Source organism: Perissodus microlepis, chromosome 13 (assembly GCF_051167445.1).
Source record: "Perissodus microlepis isolate ML-2025 ecotype Zambia chromosome 13, ASM5116744v1, whole genome shotgun sequence".
In the NCBI taxonomy this organism is placed as follows: domain Eukaryota; kingdom Metazoa; phylum Chordata; class Actinopteri; order Cichliformes; family Cichlidae; genus Perissodus; species Perissodus microlepis.
Genome location: NC_140473.1, coordinates 14,752,897 through 14,777,573, shown reverse-complemented (window position 1 = coordinate 14,777,573; position 24,677 = coordinate 14,752,897). Strand labels below are relative to the sequence as shown.

Genomic DNA, 24,677 nt, shown 5'->3' with positions numbered 1-24,677 from the left:
GTGCTATGGGGGTTAACATAAATTACTGTTATGTGATTCATTTTCCTTGGGTTGCTGTGAAATAAATCATGTCAGCTACTTAAGACACTTAAGAAATTTATGCCAATTAATTGTATTTTAACTTTTTCTTTTACAATAACCCCTAATTCCCAGTGAAACACGGTTTTACATGTTTTCTAGCAGCATTTATGTGTAAATATATGACAAATGTATCACCTATTTTCAGAAATGTGAATTTGAATAGCACGTAAAGCAGTTAAAACGTCAGAATTTAGGAGTTATTTTGCAGATAGCTACACCTGATCAAATATGCCAATTGCATGGCAGTAAATCAGTACACTTAGTTATGTAGACTTAGTTAAGATGACCTGCTGAAGTTCAAACCAAACATCAGGATGAGGAATAAAATGGTTTTAAGTGACTCAGACTGTGTTGTGGTTGGTGGTGCCAGATGGGCTGGTCTGAGTATTTCAGAAACTGCTGATCAGCTGGGATTTTCCAGCACAACCCTCTCTAAGTGAAAATACTTTCAGAGCTGTTATCTGCTTCAAGCTCATAAGTAGGGAACAGTAACTCAAATAGCCACTTGTTACAGTCGAAGTTGCATCATGTTGCCTTGAAGCAGATGGGTAATAACAGCAGAAGACCAAAACCGGTGCCACTTATTTCAGCTAAGAATATAATTTGCACAGGCACACCAAAATTGAAAAATAATGAGTTTTGATTTCTGCTGTAATATTTGGATGGTAGGGTGAGAATACTGTTTAACTAACATGAAAGCATGGATCCCATTCTGCCTCTTTCAAATTCAGGCTGGTGGTGCAATGGTGTTAGGAGTTTTTTCTTAGTACACTTTAGGCCCCTTAGTACCAACAGAGCATGGTTTAATGTCACTGTGTACCTGAGTATGGTTGCTAACTATGTTCATTCCTTTGACCACACTGCTTTCAGTAGCATAAACAATTATGTCACAAAGCCCAAATGATCTTAAACTGGTTTATTAAGCATGGCGGTGAGTTCACTGTACCTGAATGGCCTCCAGTCACCAGATCTAAATCTAATTGATCACCTTTGGGATGTGGTGGATCAGGTGTGCAGCTGACAAATCAAATCTGCAGCTTCTGTGTGATGCCATCGTGTCAATATGTGTCAAAATCTCAGGATTGTTTCCAGCACCTTGTTGAATAAATGTCAAGAAGAATTAAGGCAGTTCTGAAGGCAAAATGGGATCCAAACCATTACTAGTAAAGCATATCTAAAAAAAAAAAAAGAGGCCAGTGGGTGTATGTCACCGACAGCTTATTAATGTCTGGAGAGCAGCACAAGTGCAATTAGTTTAAGAGCTGCTTAAAGAGAAATGCATTACATCACCAAATGTTGCACCGGGCAATAGCCAATTAACTAATAAGTGTGTCATAAGGTCCGTGTTGCACTGATCCCAGCGAGGCTGGAAGCTGATTTACAATACGAGTGCAGAAACATTCTTCAAATATAACATACTTTTAATTACTATGAAAGAATTGTCTGGCAGGAAGGAGATTAAAAAAAAACCACATTTTTATTAAAGACAAAGTTCAATTCAAAGTTGTTAATAATGAAATAATGCAAATGATATACAAGAGAACCCTGAAGATACAATTGTTCAGTGGTGTTGATAAGAAGACAAATACATCAGATGCCATGCCACAGTACTTCCTAAAAGCCACCCAGATGCCCCTTGCCCTTTAAAGAAAAAACCCAGGAAAGTATCTGATACTAAAGAGAGAGCAAATGCAGACAGGGCATGTATTCTAATAAATAAAATGCGGTGTAACTGCCCTGCAGTTTCAATAGGATCACTGAACTTTTAAACTTTAAGAAAGAGCTTTTGTTTGAAAAGTTAAACGATGAATCGGGGTGATTTTTGTAGACACCCAGAAAATAAAAAATGCTAAATTTCAGACCACTCCCTCGCTCAGCATTCTTTCCCTTTGTATTTACCAGCACAAACTGTCATGAGCCAACTTTCAGCCACACACAAGAAACCCCTTTTTTACTTACTCTAAACCATTTAGTTCACCATTGCATCTAAGACTGGACATACAGACTTAATCTTTAACTACATGCTTGTTTTGTTTTTTGTTTTTTTTCTAAAATGTTTACCACCTTTTTTGTATAAAAAAAAGAAACTTGAAAGTCAGTAGCTGATTTTAAAATCAGATAAATACATTTTGCTGTCCAGCAACAAAGCACAGAGCTTCAAGTTTGAGCTCCTGGCTTGTAAGATTTGAAGCCTTTCTGCTGGCTATGAGTCATCAGAGTGAAGAGAGGACATGTTTTTTTTTTTTAATGGAATCGGCTGACCTATCAGCTTTTTATCGTGGGCTCTCTATTTATCATTAGAGCCTGGGTGGGGGTCGAGAAGGCGGGGGTCCTGGTGGACCCGGGGGTGTGCGAGTTGGGGGTGGACACGGAGGTGGTCGTACCATGGATGGGGGTGCCCTTGCAGGTGGTGTGGTGGATGAGGGTGGTGTGGTACGGGGCCCCCTTGACGGAGGCTTCGTGCGGGGAACGGAGTAAGACACCAGAGGTTGCTGTTCAAAAACCGGAGGAGCGGGCGGAGCCGAGGGAGAGCAATGTGCACGAGGAGGGTCCCGGTTGTTTGGGGTGGACTCTCCATCTTTGACGCGCTGAAAGCGAATACAGCGGCCCTGCATGACAAACGGAGAGAGATGGTGGTTTTAAAAAAACAACAACAACTGCTACACATTATCATTTAAAAGCAGAACGCAGATTAAAATACAGTGCATCTCTGTGCACAGGCACTAAGTTTTTAAGAGCCACCAGCCAAGATGGGTTGCGTGAGACTTCTCCCAGCTTTACTAACACAAGGATGTGTGTTTTAGGGCCTGGAGGGCACACAGAGCTGCTTCTGTCTGCTGTCCACACCTGCACTACAATAGCTGTGATTTTAGCAAAGACGCCGAGTTATCACACAGGCAAGTACACACATACATACACAGAGGGCAGCTTTTTCTGTTTCCCCTCCTCTTCTCTTGCAACCTCAGCAGTGACTAGTCCTTTCTTGGCGTAGAACAGAAAGTGGTTTATGTCTCTTATGTGCTTGACTTGAAGGAATGTAAAGGAGGGATTTCAATATCACCACAATAGTTAACAGAAGCCATTTAGCATTTTAACATAATTTACAAGTCAGGGAGAATGGAACGCTTCTCTTATTGTCCTCTCTGTTCCCCTGCATAGCATCCCTCTGCAGACACACACATGCATGCTCACTTGTCCTGCTCAGTCAGTGCGTGAAGGATGGAGAGTAGGTCTCTGTGTCACAGACCCTTGGTGGTCTGATTATAACACCTTATTAAACAGAGAGGCCCTAAAGTCACACAGGGGCCATTAAGAGGGCCTCAGCAGCAGTAGCTTTGTAACTGCAGGGTCATTGTGTTGTATGTGTGTGTGTATGAAGGGTGTGTAATTGATTGGGGGCAGGCCGGGGCGGGAGGGGGTGCTGACTGCTTTGGTGTTGTTGCCGGGCTGCTGTGAAAAGGCCAGTTTGTGAGCAGCAGAGCAGCAGCAAAACACCAGAGAGAGCATATGGACACAATGAGAGCACAAGCTCATGAATATGAGTATGTTTATGTGTGTGTCTGTGTGCGAGAGAGAGAGAGAGAGAGAGAGAGAGACTGTAAACATGCATCCACCAGAACATATGGCCTCAAATGAAACCTCTGGCTCAACAGAAAGAGAGGTGGAGAAACCTTTATTAAGGTGATATGGACATATAAGAGCTATGTGAGAGGTCAAGAATGAGTCACTTGTGATGGTCACTCTCCCCGTTTGCCCCTGTGAATGTGAATATCTGTCCCTACTTTATCACCCCTCTTGGCATTTGTTTACTTCTGAGCCTCAACTCCTTTTCAGGAGAAAAACAAAGCCCTGAAACGCCTCCAGCATCCCTGCTTGCACCACTCTTCTGACAGACACACACACACAAAGCAGATTGTTTTGTACGCTCAAGGGGAACTCTCCTTCTCTCACACACTCATACATGCACGCACGCACACACACGCACGCACGCACACACACACCGCCATTATAGTAAAGAAAACAGGAAAAAGAAGAGCGGAGGCACATCTGACCTGACAGCTCTGCCTGTCACCTCGCATGACATTACAGCAATTCACTCACATAAAGAAAATGCTCTGTCCGAACTCACGAGAGTTAACACACTTCATTGGCAGTTACGGTCGATACAGCGCAGATCTGTAATGTCACATTTTGAGATCCCTCCCCCACATAAATGAACATAAAAGGGCGATAAGCAGTGTATTTAAATGATACCTACCAAACATTTTTGGTTACTGTGGATCGGTGTTTCCCGACAGCCCTATCATTTTATCTCAACTACCCTTCCCAGAAACAACTTAAACTCGGACTAAGAAGTAGTTCCCATGAAAACAGCTGACAACCTTTTCTGTTGATTATTCATAATACCACTGAAACAGATGCTGCTGATAAAAACTGTTTATTTGCATTTAAACTTCCAGTGAGCAAATGAACTCTGTGATACTGAAACACTGTTGTGGTGGAAGAAACTTAAGACATACACAGATGTGTGAGAAATTATTGAAGAACTCCAAACCCTAGAATTGACACTGAGGAGTTTGAGGGGCCCTATTATGATTTGAGAAGGATTTTTGCTGAGATTGCTTCTGTGCACTTTCCCTTTAGAGGAAAGAGTGACTGTAAAGTATATCCTGAGTGGGAATGATCTCCTACTGGATTGTTTGATTTGGATGAAAATGATGTGACCCATGCATCAGCCTAGTAGCCTGTGGGAGATTTGCTGTGATGTGAAGAGACTTTATATTGATTTTTCATGTAACATTTATAAATTTGTGTAAACTAATACTTTCTATAAAGTGGTGGGAAGAAAAAAAGAAAGGGGAGGGGGTTACAAGAGGAAGTGCTCATTTGTGCAGTCTGTTCATGAGAACAGAGAGTTGGTGACCGCCCTCTGGTCTGGCCTGTACTGTGTGACAAGAGCCATCAGCGCCATCAGCTCCGGGGACAAAAGAAGGGAATCTCATCTGTCACAATATGGCTCGTGGCCTTTCAACTGCCCATCTGTTTGCGTGATGCTTGCTTAGGAGAAGTGGCATGCACGTTACAGTAGCGCACACACACACAAATACACGGAAATGCACGCACACATGGCAGAAAAAGAGATAAAATGCAAAGTTGGAGCGTGGCAGAAACTGGCAGGCTGCTGATGGCTGTTTGCAGAGGCAGTGAAGTAGGAGTAATGCGGGGGGAAAGCAGGACAAGCACCTCCTGAGCTGCTGGTTAACAAGCTGGACTGGGAGGTGTGATAGTTAATGCTATCTACTGCTGTACTTTTTGCCACCACACTGGGGCTTCTTAATAACCAGCTGTGCTGAGGTTTCTCGGTTTTGAAGAGATGCTTGTTGTTTTTACTGTGTGGAAGATCCAAGCCTGGCTTTATCAGCGATGAGCAATCACTGTCGTCTTTCATGTCTGATATGGCTATCAGCACCTATTCTAAACATTCTCTCCTCCTCTGCAGCAAAAGTGAATCCCCTCATTTTTTTCCATGTGAGAAGTAGCGTTTTTTATTTTTCTCAGTTAATGGCGCGTGAAAGGAGGTGGGTGGGGGTTATTGTTGAGTGTCTGTGAACCGCAGCCCCACAGAAAGTGTCTGACAAAGACTCGAGAAACTTCTGCCATGACAGAGATGAACTGTTCTGCGCAGTGAAAAAAAAAAAAGATGTGTAGGATGGAAAGAAAAGATAAAAGCAGCGGTGGCGACCACTTTTACAGACGCGAGCAGACACACACTCCCACTGTTGCACAGTAAAGATGAATCATGTCATTGAAGAGCACAAATCGATAAATTTTACAGTGATGAGACCACAGCTATGAGAAGCAACAATGACACCATTTACAGCGGAGCAGATGTTTCACCATGACAACCAGTGTGATGATGAAAACATGTCTTTGGGGGTTACGAGATGCCAGACGCGGGGGTCAAGGTTAGATAAGAGGGACCGCTCTGCTCTCCGTCTCGATCTGTCACACTCAGTTGCAGGAAACGTAGTGATGTCATGATTCAGGACTTTTCAGCAGTGGCAGTAATGTCCAGTAATAGCACATTCAATAGTTTTTTTTTGGTTTTTCTCATAAAACATAGCACTTAAAACAAAGAATGACACAATTTGTATATATTTGTTTACTATAATCATGACTTAACAGTAAACAGTGATGGTGAAACATCCTATTTGAAACCTCAACAGAAACCATGTCATTTTCTGGGAGTCAGAGGGAAAAGTACATAACAACACAGTATGCCTTGTGTGTGAACAATTGCAGCTTTGACAAAGAGAGTCCTGTCTGTACCTCACTATTTCCCCTGTGAATGTTTTTCCACATGTGTTTGTGTGGGTGTGCATGCTGAGAACTGGGGTGCTGTGTTAAAGATTTTCCTATGTCTTTATGGTGTCGTTATGCAGCGTGGCAGACAAAAGAAGGATGCAGATGCTCTACGGAAAGACAGAAAACCCGCTGTTTAAAAGGAAAGCCACCTAAATTACTCGTAATCAGCAAATTATAGTTTGTGTCAGCCGTTGTGCATCTTTGTGGTTTCTTAAATTGCAGAAACGGATGAAAATGTAGCTTGACTGTAGGTAGAAGCAGGCTCACCTCGTCTCCAGGCTGCGGTCTCATCAGAGATACCTGGTCATAGCCTCTCCTGAACAGAGCCCAGATAGCGTCTAGTTTCCCCTGGGGAGTCAGGAAAGTGTATTAAAAATGGAGGATTTATAATGAAACAAATGTCATATATAAATGAGAGTGATTTAAAACAAAAAAGTTAATCTAAATAAAAATTTTTTAGTGTGTTCTGCCAAGGTCCACAGACAGAGAATGAGACTGATTATAATGCCAAATAATATATGAGTTTTTGAAAAGGACCTTAATACCTTAATGTCCAGTGTGCCATATTTAATACATGAGTTTTTGTGAGTTTTTGAGAACATCATCAGTGTGATTTTTTTCCCTCCTGAAAACTTACATAAATTGCAATAAATTGCAAAAGAAATAGATAATGTAGCAAATGTGATAAATAAATTAAAACTGCAAATTAATATTTAATTAAGCTTTAAAATGTGTCAGATGGTTCAATAAATACTCTATTTAAAAAAACAATTTTAATTTTCTGGCAATTATTTGCTTGTCCAGCTCTTGAAAGGGTTAATGTACCTGTTTATCTGTATATCATTTGCTTTACTAGATCCTGAAATATATGATCAATTATTATTATTATGTTTTGATTGTTTGTCATATGATTTTTATTTAGGTTAGGTGCTGTAAATTTTGTAGCTTTATATAAAGATAAATATAGTTGACTTCCTCTCCTGCGGTTGGATAAAGTAAGCTACAAACATAAATGGAACATTTAAAGAGCATTCATATGATAAACTTACCTGAATGGGGGTGTACCACCTCCTCTGTTGTGGGGGTCGACGGGGAGGCTTTCGGGGCTTGGGCTCATAGGGTTCAAATTCCTGCTCCGGCATCTTCACAACAGCATTTTTAGGTTTGTCCAGCTTCGCACCTTCCTCTGTGGATCCTTTCTCCCCCCATCGCACCTTAAGTAAGTAAGAAAAAAAACCTTTTTTTTTTTTTTGTCCGTTTGCCTTTTGCAAATTCTGAAAGTTGAGAGTGAGTGAGTGTACCTCCATGCGCTTGATGCCACCTACTCCTCTTCCTCCATAATATGAAGCATCCACTGTGGGCCACTTTTTCTTGGGAAAACCATCATCATCATCTGACTCCTGTTAGCGAGGCCTCAGTGATGATACAGCTCATATGCTTAAACACTGTTATTACTATTACTTTACTATATTAACTGCAAAAATAAGAAATATTGCAGTAGTCCTGAATTCTTATGCAAATCTCTGAATAGAATGAAAGAAAGGGAAAAAATTGCGACAGGTTCATGTGACAGGTGACTTACAGGCTCTGGAGGAGGAGGTGGTGGAGGCTCTTTGATCACCTGAAGAAGAGAAAAATAAATTAATAATATAGTGTAAACAAAAAAAACAGTGTAGTTGCTTTCCTGAAAAAAGAGGTCATTTGGTCTGTCAAACTTACCACAGTGCAGCAGAGAGGCCAGAACCACCACATCAGCAGCAGAGCCAACAGCAGGAATACCACGAGCAAGGATATCAACACGATGGTGCCGTCAAACTGCGCAAATGCAGATGGACGGGATAACGGTTAAACAGGAATAAAACACAAGTGAAGTGAAAACAAAGGGAAAGTGAAAAGCAAAAGTACTCACAGCCTCCTCTGATGACAGACGCAACAGAGGAGAATTCAGAGGGAAAGGAGAGATGAAGATAAAAGAGCCAAAAGAGAAATAAGACAGCTGAAAGAAAGTTTTTTCAAAAGAAAAAAAAGGCAGCATGCCAGAGAGAAATATTACCATCTAATGTTGTGAAGCTGTAGTGTAAGCTACACTGGATCTACTTACACATTCAGTAGTAGTGATGTGAACAGAGCTGGTGATATAGGAGAGGCCTTCGTTCATGCTCACCTGCAGGTAGATCACTCTAAAGAAATACAAAAAACAACACAAGCCGGCTGCTGGTCATCTAACACAGAAGTGCTGACATATCACATCTGCTTGTATGAACACATTCACAGTGTAGCTTCAAGCTACTGTAAAAGTTTAACCAGGTGCCAAATACTTTCTTGCTTTGTCCATACTTGCTCCATTATAAACACACGAAAATATGCTGACAAAAACACAGAGCTAAAAGCGTTCGAAGAGGTCAGCAAGGTCTCCACCCACGGGAGGAATCTCTTCTGCTTGGACTGGACGCAGACCTCTGATGTGGAAACCACAGACAGCTAAAATGACTTCTAATTGTACAGCATTCAGCACCGATATGCGTAGCTGTAACTACTCAAGTACAGGAAGGGCGGACACAAGGGTGGGAAAAAGCAAATCATTTTAGATGGGAAGATAACAGGATAGAAATGCTGATGGAAATGAAACTGTAAATAAAATAAAACAAAGGCCAAGACATTTGAGCCACATACGCTGGCAGGGGGTTAAAGAGCAGACTGCTGGAGTGTAGAAGAAGAATGGAGAAAGACTTCTTGTGCTTGTTCTAATGGTTTAGGGCGACACAGACAAGGGGGGTATTGAGCTTTGGGTTAAGTTTGAGGAGGGGGCGGGAAGGCGGAGGTCATTGCAGGGTGGTGGGATGGCTGGGAAGATGAAACAGAGGCGGGGGATGGGAGAAGGAAAGCCTTTCCTCATCCACATCCCCTCAGCGCTCCACGCCACTGTAGCTCGTCTCATAACTCATGCTGACACTGACTTGGGAATAGAAAATTGGCGGTGCAGGTGCCACTAATCTTTTCTTCTGCGTCTTCCCTCCTTTTTCTGTCTCTCCTTCCCCATCCTGTGGTCAGCCCTCCTTTCAGGCAAGGGACAGGGTGCTATCAGCTCCACGCTGACAGAGAGATCTCAGCCCCTATCAATCATCAATCTGCCCACTATATATGTCTTTGCCCCACATATGTGTGTGTCTTTGTGTGTGCGCTCAGGAGGGGGAGCTGCATCCGGAAGGTTCCCAGTCAACACAGATTTGTGTGACAGGACCACCAGTGCCTTCATTCTAACCGACAGTGCGACTTGGGTGAGACAGGACGAGAGTGAGGGGCTTTTGGTGGAGACCCTCGCTGATGCTGGAAGCCGGAGTCCCTAAAATCTCAAGTAAAGCTGAAGACCTAAAAATTCCTCAACAGGAAGCAGTTCACATATCTAAAGTGTAATAACTTTAGACATGTGAACGAAAAATTTATTTCATCACTGGTTTATAAAATTGCATAAAATGGTTTTTATAGTTTTAGTATAATCCATTAACATGAAAAATTGTGCACCAATTAAGCTTTTTTTAAGCTTGTTGTGTGTTATTATTTGATAATAACATGCATATAACATAATAATCACATATATCAACTGATGTTTAAGAAGCTGATTCTTTTTTCCTTAATAAGTGATTTAAAAGAAATCCATCTATTCCCTTCCATTTATCCTGATCAGGGTTGTGGGATAGCCTGGATGGTAGCCTGGATGGTAGCCTGGATGGTAGCCTATCCCAGCTACCATAGGGCAAGAGGCAGGGTACACCCTGGACAGGTTGCCAATCTGACACAGGGCTAACACAGAGAGACAGACAGCCAGTCACACTCATTCACATCTATGGGCCATTTAGAATCACCCATTAACCTAACGTAACCTTTGCACGGTGGGAGGAAGCTGGAGTACCCGGAGAGAACTCGGGGAGAACATGCAAACTCCTCACAGAAAGGCCCCGCCCAGGACTCTCAACTCAGGACCTTCTTGCTGAGGCAAAAGTGCCTACAGTGCATCACCATGCTGCCTGATTTCAGTTCAATGTTTTTTTCCCTTTTATTTTTTTTTAAATGAGATGTTTGAAAAAATGTTCTGTGAAACTGAAAACCTTTGTGATGAGCATTATGATCATGCTAAGAATGCTAAAACAGTCCAATGGGAGAGAAGAAAAAAGTATATAAAAGTGTGTAACACCTGTCCAACCTGAACAGTGTCACGCTCGCCTCACTCTACATTTCCACTTCTGTCGCAATGAACTCATCAGCCAGCTGTTGGCCTTCTCTCTGGACCCTTCAGCCACCACAGCTGACTTGCTCTTTAGTAGCACTCAGGGTTTTAGGCAGTATCGACTCTTCTCTCCTCTGTTACATGGAAGGACGCCTCCTTCAGGCATCACTGCAGAGTGTAATGATGCTGCCTGTTTCGATCTGCTCTCAGGAGGAGCAGCTCCACCTGCTACAACAGCACACCAGCAACAAAGATCAGACAATAAAGCAGAGACACGTACAGGGTGTTTGCTGGACTTTACAGTTTGCTCCATATGTCTTTTACATTCTGTCATTATGTCAAACCCTAAACAGTTATATGCCAGTAATATATTACTTTTAATGTTCAGTATAAAAAAATTGTTTGGTCTGTCAGTTTCGTGAGTTCTTAGGAGAAAAAATATTTCCTCCTTATCTCTGAGCAGTGGTTCCCCATCAAAGCAGTACTTTTCACTGGCGGATAAGAAAAGCTCAAATCATGCTAAAAATCTGAGTGACAGAAACAAGACAGATGATGACTGGGAGGTGTCTGAGGCCACAGGCCTGAGTGTATAATTATGCACAAGACTGCAGGCAGAGGGGATGGAAGGGCTGCTGGGCCTTTATCCTCTCCAAACTCAACCCACAGCATCTCTCTGTCTGCCCCGCGAGGAAATTGTGCTCTGAATTACCAAGGGCAAAGCTGGAATCCCTCAGAGGAAACTTTACACTGCCCTGCTGACTCCACTCACACTTTGTCTCTGCCAAAGTGCCAGACAGAGATTAGGAGCATCACACACAAACACACCGGAGTTGTGAGGTTCTCTCGAGCAGGCTCTCATTAAGTCATGTTCCTGGGCTCTACTCCTGTTGTCCCCTTGTGATTGGTGTCTGGCTTCGTTAGCTGTGACAAACATTGATTGATCACAGACACACAATGACTTTGGCCCTAATTTGTTCAAGGACAGCAGTCTTCTGTGTCCACAACAAACTTGAGAGCAGCTGGCAAATGTCCGCATTACAGCTGTACGGGGATAGTTCAGAGACTGGAGCCACAGCTGAGAAACAATCTGAGGTAAATAAGGGTGGAAAAACAAGATCTGAGATGTGCTACTTACTTCCCCACTTCCTTTACCACAGGAGCAGGGCACAGCAGAAAGGTGTCCTCTATTCCAGCTGGTCTCTCATCTACATGGAGAAAAGCAAAAATCACACTTCTTAAACAACTTTTTTTTTTGCTTCTGATACTTATAAGTTTTTCTTTCAATCATGCCAAAATCATGCCCAATACACAATACTTGGCATTTAAGCATGTTTTGCCCCATCCTTAAAATAGAACCACAGGAATGTTATAAAATGGCAATTTCAGAGCTCACTGGATGGATTACAGCTGAAACTATTAGGGTGGAAAATTAGTTCTCAGTAGAACTTGATTTTTATCTTAGAAAATGAAAAGCATCTGGCATTAATCCTCAGAGAGGATTCTGGGTGGAACCATTATATTATGGATGGGTTCATCCTACTGCAGGGGTTCATGCCCTTTGTGTTTGGTTTGAGATAAAGTCCTCTTAAAGGGTTTCTGGTTATCAGATAATTATCTGCCATGTAAAAATTTAAATAAATAAGCAAATAAACCACAACATATTTACCATAAATCAGATTTTTTTTCTTGCTTCAGTGTTGTTTCCTTGTGTAATTATTGAGTGTTTCTAGTGAAATTGCTATTAGTTTTAATCTTTTAACTTTATGCATCAAGCAAAAGTTAAATTATATGCAACATTCTTTGACTGGAAGAAATTTGTTTAACATTTAAACCTATTTTCTGCACATTCCAGCACATAAAATAAAATATTTTTTGTGTTTACACTCACTCTTTCAAATAGATGCAAGTGAAACACAGCAGAAAATAAATAAAATCAAAGACTCAGAGGTCCTGTTGCTCTATTTTCACCTGTAAAGCAGGAGTGGGGTAGGCGGAGGTGTGCCCTGGTGCAGGTGAGCCGCAGCGGTCAGTTGAAGAATCCGCGAGTTTCTGTGAATTTCCCATTACGTCGTTGCGCACTTTTTTTTTTTTTTGCTGTAAAAAGAAGTTTTCTTCCCACGCACAACGGACACTAATGTTTTTGTCACTTTTTATGGAATCAAACTCAAAGTAAGGTCAGTACTTCCACGCTTTAAACGCTGCATGCTCATACTCTCCCGCACTCGATATATTATCCATTGTTGATCTGCACACAGCTGTTGCCACAAACGTCACACTCGCTTACGTCATTGTCACGAGACACTCTCGCAAGAAAATCACGGTTTTAGTAACGCAGTAACGCAGCGTGCTTACGGGAAAGTAACAGTAATCTAATTACCGTTTTTGCAATAGTAATCCCTTACTTTACTCGTTACTTGAAAAAAAGTAATCGGATTACAGTAACTGCCCATCTCTGGTTATGACCCTCATTTTCAGTGGAAAAAGCCCAAATGGGGCGCACCAGGTTAGTGTACTCATGCAACATCTATAGGGTTTTGAATTTGACCCCACAGAGTCCAACTTTCTGTTACAATGTCCTGAGGACTATTCAGTGGAAACAAACCTGACCTGCCATTGTGTGGCAGTGTGTGACAAACTGAAAATGCAGGAATTTTTTGACAAGTGCAACCTTGAAATGCAAAATACCTACCCTTCTTTCCAGATATGTCTTCTTATGACTTTTCCCCAGAAATAAAATTATGAAGAAATAACCATTGTGCAAGCATCACCAGCGCACAATTGCAAGAGGTGTAAATAGGGCTTTTTAGTGATAAAAAAATAGCAACAGCACTGGGAGCAGCTCAGAGTGATCCAAGAAGGAAGACAGAAGATGGGACATCTGCCACATCTGAACTATTCTAATAAAAGATTCAATCTGGGAACAGGGTCCTGCTTAATGGCAAGCAGGAGAAAAGGATGCATACTATTTATTATAGTGTTCTTGTGTACACCTGCAGAACTTACCCACAGTATGTGTATCATTTAATTTGAAGCTGCAGAGGACCTGGTTGATGTTTCTTGCATGGAGAAAGCCATTACCTCTCACAACCACCTGGAAACTCTCTGAGAGAAAAAATGGGTCCAGACATCAGGAATGATTAGTTATACAACCACTTATGAGAAACAATGGTAATGCATATATTTTTTTAGCTGCACAAGAGTTACAAAAGATCAAATTATTGTTGATGGACTGCAGAAAAAGTATGCAGTCATTGTGGGCCAGACAGCCAGTCCCTTGCTCTGTCGGGCTCAACTTGAGCAGTGAGAACTTGTGCATGCCTCATTACTGCTTATTTATATCTGTGTGCTTGTGCGTGTATGTGTGGAAAGGCCATAATATGCTCCAGTGGTGCTAATGCTAAAAGTGTTGCTATTCAGAAATATCTCAGACTGTGCAATAGCCAGGAGGTGTGTGTGAATGTGTGTGTGTGTCTTTTGACCTTTAATTTCCCCTAGGCACTGTTAAAGTGCACTGACAGAGGCTTGCCAGCATATGCTGGAGTGTCTATGTGGCTGCTTCCCAGCATATGTTAAAGAGCGGGAAAAAAAACACTTGCTTAAAAACATGCCTGCTGGGCTGACAGCAGCACAGTACTGTCAAAGTAGGTCTGACCTTACCTATGGCACTACCAAACGGCGTTAGCTCTTGTGTGTGCCTGTGTGCAGATCTGTGCGTGTGCTGTAATTCTGCTTCTCCGTGGAATGTGCAGGCATTTGCATGTGTTCAGTGTATGCATGAATGAAAGTGTGCACACAAGTGAACTGAGGTTTCCCCTAGCAGTATCCTGGCTAATCGAAGGGAACATTTGCCAGCCACATCTTTAGCATTTAAAGCACCAGCGTGAAGATCACTGGATAAAAACATCACAGGTTGCGGGGTGTATATGTGACAGTATTTCTTTAAAGGTCAGACAAGCTGCCATGAAATCCATGAATACAGATACAAAGAAAGAGAAAGAACTGAGAAGACAATTGAAAAGCAAAGAAACACCAGATGTTTATGTGTTTACAGATGCTGCAAAAATGCTGAGTGCAGATTGAAGTCTGCAGACAATCCACGATTTACATCAACAATGGAAATTAGAATTATACTCGCACAAGCATATTATAATGCATTTGTTTAAAGACACTACAAAAACTGCACCAAACTCCTTACTGTTCATTTTAATTCAGATAAAACTTTCAATGAATTTGATTTCTGCCAGTTTTACAAACAGCTGACATCATACAGCTGTGTATGTGCTTATTGACAGATTCAGTTTATCTTCACTTTGGTTTTATTTAAGAAACTTTATACAGTAAATCAAAGACCCTGTGACATTACAGTCGGCAAAACCCAGTCCACTGACCAATATAATATAATATAATATAATATAATATAATATAATATAATATAATATAATATAATATAATATAATATAATATAATATAATATAATATAATATAATATAAGTTGTGGTCTATGTGGTTTGCAGTCAGACCAAGCAAGCTACACCATGGCATAGCTCACACACAAAAACCCACAATCTGATGCTAAATATACTCCAATGAAAGGGATAGATTTTTCTTTGTTCTTGGGCATGTAGAAGTATAGAAAAGTAAAGAAAACCCCCCCAAAACAACATAGGAACAAATCAGGACCTCATTTATCCAAAAAATGTGAGGAGTCTATAATATTTCCTAACCTTATTTAAAAATAGATATTTTCAATTGTCATTGTCTGACTGACTGAAAACAGCAGTGTTTTCTTAGCTAGAAATGTCTCAGTCACAAAATCTATTATTCACACACACCAGGCTTGATGTGTTAAAAGGTCACTCCTGTCAGACACATGGTGGATGAGGACTAGTGGTGCCCCACCATCATGTCCGACACATATGCTGCTGCCCTCTCCTGTCTGCTCTCTGCTTTTCCTGCATGGCAACGTGTCCATTTACATCCACACCTGAATGGCTGACAGGGATTTTGTTTTGTACGAATATGTGATTATACATACGAATACGCATGGGCACTGGGTGTGCGGAGAAAAGGGGGTACAGCTTGTCCCAACAGTGCCTCTTCAATCACGTTAGTGCAAAAGGACAGTGAAGGACAGGGAGGGGCAAAGGAGGAAGGCACGGCGGGTAGAAAAGGGTCAGACGTTAATGAAAGCAGCTATCTCTCCTGTCATGTTAGATCGAAGGCCGTACTCTCACTGTCCTCAACGTGTGCTTGTGTGTGCGCGCTGGGAATCAGTGCTGTCATGTCTTATAGTGTGGCCCAACGTTCACTGTCTAGTCTGATGGCCTGTTTGCAGGCAGCTCGATCTGGTCACTTCACATCAATGTGAGGGACGTGTCTACACGCGTGCCGGGAGATGCGTGTGCGCTAGCAGACTAAAGACCATTTAAACGTGTGTGTTGGGGTAAAGCGTCTACGATATGCTATGTGACTACACGCGGGCCAAGAAAAATAACAGTGAAAGAGACTGTCACAATATAAATGTGGGGTGTCAGTATGTATTCACGCTTCAATGCATGGCCTTGCTGTTCAAATTAAATCACATAGCTAAATGATAAAAACTGCTTTACTTTATAAGAGTTTGGGGCAGAAGGGCTGGTGATTTCTCCACAATCTAAAGCCTTTTCTGGTATAATGTGAAAGCGCCGGATGTCTGATTTCCATTGTATATGTGCACAAATCACAACAAAGGCAGACAAAGTGCACTATAAGCATTTGAGCATATTACAACTTAATTAATTAGGCCAGAGTAAGGCCTTGGTTAAAGTGGGTCCCTGCTTTCTTAGTTCACTGACCATTAGGCTGCTCATCAATCGAATAATAAATGAGGCTGCTGAAGGATATTTGGGCACATGTCGAGTGACACAAAGTCTCTTGCGCACTAACAGAAACTGTAATTATCATGTGAGAACAGCTTCTCCTTTTGTCCTTTTACGGCAACATTATGAATCTTCTCTCATCTCCTCTCTCCACATCCTCTCCCGTCCTTCATATCTCATAATGGATGTTAATCTCCATTGGTTGTCCTAGTAGCAGGGCTGCAAATGCACTCCCTTAAGTGAGTCCTAATAAGGTCATGTCAAAGCTCATCCATCCTGCTGGCTACCCATAAAGGCTCTCTCTTAATGCTTCATCTCTTGCCTCCTACTTCCTTAAACTGCTGTCTAGGAGCAGAAGTGCTGGGCAGAGGAAGTGAGGGAGAGGACAGGGTTTAAACCAACCCAAATGGCTATTTAGCATATACGATGTGGCAAACTAGGCCAGAGATGCAGCCATGCTTGAAGATTCATGGCTAATTCCTCTGACCAACACCCGCAGACCCCTCCTCCTCTTTTTTTTTTTTTTTTGCACCCATGCTGTGCTGAAGCGGCCATGCTAATTTCCCCCGGCCGTGAATGACAATACGCTCTCTGTCACTCTGCGGTCATAAGCATCCATGCGATTACTCAACCTCATGTTTCACTCCAGAGGCTTTGGATGACTGTCATCTGAAACAATCGCACACCGTGACTGCCCACTCTGTGAACTAGAAAGGGAAAACCCCGGCTCCTCACACCTCTTACCTCCTGCACACACACTGGACGGCTCTGCTGCCAGAATCTCAATGCAGGACTTCTTAATGATCTGAGAGAGAGGGAATGGAAACAAAAAAAAAAAAATAGTTATGTGATACCTCAGTAATTTAATATGATGTAACATGATTTTTATGGCTCTCTTTTGTATGTGTGTGACTGTTTATATGGTATACATGTGGTATGTGTGTGCCATACTGAGTCAATGATTCCCCTGAGGGCTTGGAAGCCTCCCCATACAGGAAACACATGTTCCACTGTGTCTGCAATAGTTGCAAGCTAGAAAAGCATAAAGACACACAGACAAAATAAGATATTTGCATTTTTATGTATTTGGAATATTTCTGATATCTGTCAGTAGATCGTACCTGGGTCTGGTTGAATTCTTTGACTCCTACACAATAAACAATAGCTCCCATAGATCTGGCCCTCTGTGCCTGCAAACAAAAAGAAAGAACAATTGCAAAGAGATTCTTGTGGTCTCGTGGAGCCACTAAAATCTCCCCAAAACCACCATTTTCTCAGTTCACACAGCAAAAATGAAAAAACTGGTGTTGCACAACATGATGCATTCTCCAAAAAAGGGGCATTAACTTTTACGCATGCTGATTATTAATCATTTCTAAATAACTTTAGCAGTATTTATCATCTGTATTTGTAATAAAAGTAACAATGACCATGGAGCAGCCAAGAGGGCAGGTCTTTTGCATCCAAATGGCAGATGCACCAATCAAAGCTGGCAAAATATTAAAGTGGTTTAAAATATGAAAACCATAATAAGGGCCACCAAAGAAGAACAGCACTAATAACATAAAGTTAACAAACAGCTAACAGGCACGCAGCCTTCAGTAACGGTCCTCAGCCCGGCCGCAATATTTTCTCAACTGGCTCCAAAACGTTTCTACTTTACAGCACGTCTCACCTCTCTCTGTGCTGTGTCAAACTGCCACTCATTCAGCTCTCCGTCAGTTAAGGCGATGATGACGCTGGCAGTCCCTGCAGAACGCACAACTTTCACGTTCTCTGAAACTTTGCACTGCAATGTATGAAGCTTTTGGGTTGAAGCTTACCTTGTTTCTCTTTATAGATCTGTGCATTAGCCTACATTTAAAAAGAAAGGAATTCAACCGTAAGTTCAACAACAACCGAAACTCTCAGTTACAGATCATAGAAGAGTTACAGCAGGTGATCATACAGTCTAACACCTTGATACTGAGGTAGAGTCAAGCCACAGATCGCACTTTGCACACTGTGCTCTGGCAAAGATGGGTGAATGTCTTTAAATGTTTTGCTTAAAAAAAACCCACATTCCTGTTTTCACAAAAGAAAAAAAATTAATAAAAGAGTAATTTCTTTAAGAATGCCTCTCTTAAATACTTAGCTCAGCACTTTCAGGAAGGAGCAAGTAATTCATGGTTTGAGACACACCTCATACTTATCTAATTGCTCTTGGTTCCAGCTGCCAGGCACAATTAATGCTCAGTGGGTATTTTCTGGAAGGTTTATGAAGACTCAGATAGTGTGATTTAAACCCAGCCTTACCATCTCCAGGCCTAAGTTCATATACGTGTCTCCACCAGGGATAACCTTCCTCAGAGCCATTAAGCCTCCAGTGATGTCCTCCCTGAAGAATAAACAAACAGCCTTATAAAACATCCTGAAAGGAAGTCGCTTTTAAGAAAAGACATGGAGTAAATGGAATAGGAAAGATTCAACTGAGTTGGAAAGTAACGTTTTGGCTCAAGTTTTACCCAAAGATAGTCTCACTTTTTGTATTCGTAAGGTTGCATGAAGCTGCATAAAATCTGTTAGCAATTATGCAATATCTGTTCTGTTGATCTTGAAGGGTTACAAAACCAGTTTAACAGACAAAGATGAGTAAAGATAGCATTTTTGTACAGTACTTGTACGCAGATACAGACATAACATAAGGGATTAGTCAGTTACTGATGTGTAGAGTTTACCTGTTCTCGGTCAGTTTCATGATGATTTTTCCTTGTGTTGAGAAGACTATGAAGGACATTCTCAACATAGGGCTGGGAACACAAAGTGCTTTTGCGTTAACATGGACGAAAGGAGAAAACAAAATACTAAAAACACATCAGTGACTAAATCCTGCTGGTACCTAATAAACTTTTCTGCCAGCTGCTCCACAAAGGAGTAGATCTCTATCCAATGATGCTTCACGCTCCCAGACCTGAAAAATACCACAAACACAGACTTGTGTGATATGATGCTGTAGCAGATTATTCCACCTAGATCAAAAAGAAGGAAAAGAGAAAAGCTGAATTTGAGGTTAATAAACTGAGGTTTATTTTCATGCAGTGATTTAGAGGTAGTGTGCCTACAAATACTAAGGGTTTAATGATTTTTTAAGGAACAGCAGTTTATCTCTTACACAGAGAAGACCGTCTTCTGGTCACTTAATCACATTCCCTTGCTTTGGACTGTAACCTGTCGGCTGTGTGCTGCTGATTAGCCCGCTACATGCTGCTGCGTACATGACAGTGTCCTTAATGAAATCGAGTCCCATGGGGCTGCTAATGGGGGCTAATTGCTGCTGGGCCAGAGGGTTGAGGTTAGACAGGGACAGATGTAGCAGTCTGCCTCTAGCAGGGACCACGAAGCAGGCAGCTGGCCTGTGTGTGTATAGTGGACATGCATGTGTATGTGGAAGAGTGCAAGTGTGTGTGTTTGACTGTGAGGGGGAACAGATGGTCCCACTGAGTGCAGCCAGCCAAACAACAGGTTGGGGATGCACGGAGTAAAAAGGCTGCGACATGAACAACAGAGGGACCCAGAAGTGACACTCAGCAGGGGGTAAAAGTGTGAGTGTGTGTGTGTGAAGGATGCAACATCAAACAGCTTGTAAACCAAAACTCTGCAAAGGTCAGGCATCCGTGTGTACACATAACAGGGTCATGAGCAAAGTGAAAGTCTGAGCTGGTCAAATTTACGACAGCTCTTTTGAATCTTTTATTTTACCCAGAACTGCCTCCTCCACTTTTCCCTTTCCCAAGAAGTAAAGGCATAAAAAAGTCCCTGATACAAAAGTTTACTAGTAAAAAAAACCCCATCTTAATCCTTTCTTGGTGCAGAGCTCCTATTTGGGAGCTGTCTGGGTTTACTTGACCTTACCTGATTAAGTATGAAACCTAAACTTAATCTTTGAACAGGAAGTCATTATTTCATTATATTAAGAAAAAGTGTGTCCTCATATGGGGCCAGTGGGTTTATTTTACAGGCTAAAGATATGAAGATATGCTTCATGAGGAAGCAGGGTGCTCTTTGTTACAAATACACAAAAGAGGTTTTAGTCCAGTGTGCAGGATAGGAGGTTATGTAACACACTGCCAAAAGTAAAAACTGTGTTTCATGTGTACTGCTCATTAAACTGAGACTAAATCAAAGGGTTCTCTTGTTAGGTAACATTAACATTGCAAACTACAACCAATGAGAGGATGATTGGGCCTCATTTTTGTTACCAGTCCTTTTCCATATACAGAACTTCTGGTTTGTCAGTTGTCATTTTTTCTTCGTGATAATGAAAATATCTGCCAGGTTTCCCCAAATCCTTTTAGGACATTTAAATATAGTAGATTTTTTAAAAAGCAGTTTCTGACATTTTATTTGAAAACATATTGTTGATCCAACAATGTGTTTTTAAGCATTGGCTCCATCAAAATAAAGAGAAGAAGCATCAACTAATGGCTTCCTGTCACGACTAAGAGTGGGGTTTTGCACTGAAAACAAACACAACAAAAACATTGTTTCTAATACACCTTTTACACTTGATGTTGGCTCAGCTGATCGGTATATTACTGCGTGATAAACGGTTTCTTAATGCATTTTAGTTAAATGCACAGCTTTGGTGTAAGTTATGAAACATCTTGCATAAGGCACATCCTCCAGCTGATCTTCTTTGTCATTACCTGGCTCTTATCATCCACCAGGACGATAATTCAGTCATTTTTTTCTCTGTTTTGTTAGAATTCCACTTTGAAAGTTTGCTGCAAAAACTTTGCTGTTTAAAGTAAAGTGGTACTCCTGCGTCTTTAGAGAGGTCTTAGAGAAATCCTAAAATGTCCCTGTTTCTCTTTCCAAGTATTTCCTCCTCCTTCTTTTTTCAACTCATAGTTGTCTGGTGGGTGGACAGGAAATGAAGTTTGAGACAGTGGGAATGTCAAACAAAGGTCCCCAGTCTGAATTTAATCCATTACCCTATTACTGACATCAGTACTGTTAGAATAACACCAGGACGCTCTTTAAATATCTTTATCATTATGAAATTCTACAGACTCTTAGTGACTCAAAGCATTTTTTCAGGCCGCATGGTCACTGTGGATGCTTCTGCCACTGTTCTGGCATGTGTAAGCCTGATGATTTTACCCTGCGCTCCAGCTCATGTCGTTTCAGACATTGTAATTGGCATATTTCTGTTATTTTGGCATGAGCGGCAAGGTGAGATTTATGCACATGGTCACAGACAAGCAAGTCTAAACATGCAACGTAGACGGATACAAGGAGAGAGAATGACAACAAAGCCATAAGGTATGGTTGGATTTGTGACCTCCCTGTGTAAAAGAATAGCAGGTTATAATTTCAGTGGAATAATTATGTTCTCGACAGACGGAGTGATGTGATTTTGCGGTGAAGCAGCTAAACAATGTGGTATATAACATTTGAAAATATGCTGAGGTAATGGTTAAAAAAAAAATTCTTTATGTCCTCGGCTGACCCGTGTGCACCACCGCCACCTATGAGCTGCGAGGTGGACGAGCTGAGTGACATTTTACTTTGGTCTCGACATATTTGATGATCTTTTTAATGTTCACGGCAACATCTGTCAGCCCCTCTCTTCTCTCTTTACCCTTTGCTTCAAAAAGTTTAGGAGGAGCCTGGGGAGCACGGCATGTCACGCATGGCTAAACCTCTGATACGCCCCTTTTCTTTTTTTGACTGTCTAGCAAGCTCCAGCAGGCCTTCAGGAAGCTGTTGATCTTTCTCCTGAGATAGCACTGATTTCTTGGCTGATATCAAATGCGACACAATGACTAATATTTAAGAAAGAATAGGGCAAAATCATCTCTAAATTGGACTTCACCTTATCAATACTCATCATGTTTGCAGGTTTTGCTTTTGCTACACTCTCCAGTAGGTTATGAGACATGCTAAAGGGAGACTGTGTGCACGCTCCACTGTAGCATCTCAGTATACACAGAATAAACATTAGAAAAACGACCATCAGCTTCCTACATTCCTGCTCTCCGTGTCTGAGCCGCACCGAATACCATGCTGCATTTTTTTCGGACTATCTGGTTGCCCACAAATGGAATAATAGGTGTTGTGTTTTATGGCTGGGCTCTGAACAGAGTTTTGTGCTGACCGATCCGAGTGCTTTGGATTGGTTTTGGAAAAGGGGACTGTGCATCTCACAGTTTAGGAATGCAGGTAGAAGACTCAAGGGTAGTTACTAAAATTGTAGAAAGATTGCTTTAATTTTCAGCAGAGGAGACGACTTTGAATGCGTTGTGCTTTTTCTGTGGATGGAGAATTGTCTTGTTTAAAGTGATAACCGGCCCATATAGCACCGCTATGGGGCAGCTGCAGCAGCTGTGTCCGCAGGCGTCATCAGCCTGAAACTCTATCCATCCTGCTCGCCCTGCCCACATCCACTCGGTAAAGCTTGGTCTTTTTGTCTCACCACTTTAAACCGAACTAAAAAGAAAAGCATGCCCCGATGTCAAGAATATACTTCCAACTTAAATTTCAATCTGATTACTTGCATGTCCCGAAGACACAAAACAGCAAGTTAAAATGATTTTAGGTATGTTTCTTTAAGTGAAGTCATTGCGTTGCACAGATTTAAGATTCAATCTTGTGATTTGGTGCAAAAGCCAGTTTGATTAAAATGAAGACTCTGGGTATTTTTTCGACTTTACACGCCCACTCGCTTTTCTCGGACTCCGTTACATCAGGACTTCCGACTGATGCGCTCCGCGTTTCCAAACAACTACACGGTTGCATGGCAATGCGCAGCGACCAGAAATTAACAAAGCAATAAATAATATCCGAGACTCACTTGTCCAGAACAAAATAGAGGTCGAAGGCGCCCTGGCAGGACCTCTCCTCCTCCTCCTGTTGCTCTCCCTGCAGCTCTCCTCTGACCGAGACATCGAGACAGAAAATTCCAACTACAGCCAAGACGAGGAACATGCGAGCCCGTGTCCTCGCCATCTTTCCCGGTTACTGTTGACTACTCCGGCACTGCAACAACTAAAGAGCTTCACATCTCCCTATCATCCGTTTCCAGATGGACTCTGTGCACACACACAGCCCCGTTCCTGGTTACGTTTTCTTTCACGTTATTTTGAGTGCATTCAGTCTGGAAGAACCTTGTTAAGACCGAGCCGGCCTCTCCAAGTCTTCTCCTTCGATTGAGAGAGGAAGGGGAAAAAAAAAGAGAAGCACTAAAGCTGGGCAGGATGAAGGAGAGGAGCGACACCCGAGGACACACACAAAACTCCACTTTATTTTCCTCAAAAACTGTTACGGGGGGAGAGTGGCTGTGTACATCCTCGTTTTTGGGATTTTCTCTTTGGCCTTATCAGTTTGTCAAAAATAAAGTTTCTGAGATGGGGAAAAAGTGTCATGTCCTACTAGTGTGGTTTGATTTTTTGTTTTTCATAGTTGGAAACATCAGACGACCACAAATCAGATGTATTATACATAAACAATTAAATTTATGTCCATGTCTTTTCTAATATACCAGTTACCAAAGGCCTAAAATCGAATATGGTCTCCTATTCATCAGTGCACTCAGTGAATTGTATAGTGTTAATCAAAGAGTTCATAGCTTGTTTTAATTTGTGCATTAAAGAAAACGAATCCAAAGAGCTGGTCAATACCGTCATATCCACAGGACATGGTGCTGCTGAAAGGATGTCCAAGTGTTCCTGTGATTGTGATACGTTGCCACAAACGGAAGAAATTTGAATTCTAATCCAAAGTAAAACACTATTTTTAGTCTATAGTGTAAAAGTACTTTAACCAGACAGTTGGAGCGCGACCAAAGAGTCCCCCCTTCGAGGCTTCTGCGTCCCCACTTTCTCGTTACACAAAGTTGGCTCACGAACTACCAGGACATTTACTCAAAAACCAAAGCTTTGATGCAGAATAATCATTAAATGCTCATTAGACAGAAACATTTAGTTTATGAATAATACATCTGCCTGGTGGCAAACCCAGACCACCCTGCATCATGTCATGTAACAGCGGCCAATTTTACAATTTCCCACTGCCCACATTAGACATTTTCCACCAGTTTCTCGTAGCTAGACACAATGTCTCCAGAAACGTGACCAAGACCTCTCCGCTCAATCCCACATAGCGTG

At 41.8% G+C, this 24,677-nt stretch overlaps 1 protein-coding gene across 2 annotated transcripts; it reads right to left on the bottom strand.

Annotated features, from left to right (window-relative positions):
- Positions 1–1,539: 1,539 nt before the first annotated feature.
- On the bottom strand, positions 1,540–23,749 carry antxr1d (ANTXR cell adhesion molecule 1d). 2 transcript variants are annotated; one of them, XM_084948572.1, is made up of 19 exons: positions 23,366–23,749; positions 19,409–19,480; positions 19,248–19,319; positions 18,826–18,907; positions 18,354–18,384; positions 18,206–18,279; positions 17,652–17,720; positions 17,482–17,562; positions 17,275–17,335; positions 13,676–13,774; positions 11,808–11,877; positions 8,549–8,627; positions 8,357–8,443; positions 8,167–8,262; positions 8,030–8,068; positions 7,749–7,847; positions 7,497–7,661; positions 6,715–6,795; positions 1,540–2,690 (listed from the first exon to the last, which is right to left on the bottom strand). In XM_084948572.1, the coding sequence occupies exons 1-19, from the start codon at positions 23,518–23,520 to the stop codon at positions 2,379–2,381; spliced, it is 1,824 nt and encodes a 607-aa protein (XP_084804698.1). In that variant the 5' UTR covers positions 23,521–23,749; the 3' UTR covers positions 1,540–2,378. The 2 variants fall into 2 exon arrangements, with proteins under 2 accessions (XP_084804698.1, XP_084804699.1); XM_084948573.1 differs by lacking the exon at positions 8,357–8,443 and having other exon boundaries at positions 23,366–23,748.
- Positions 23,750–24,677: the final 928 nt, after the last annotated feature.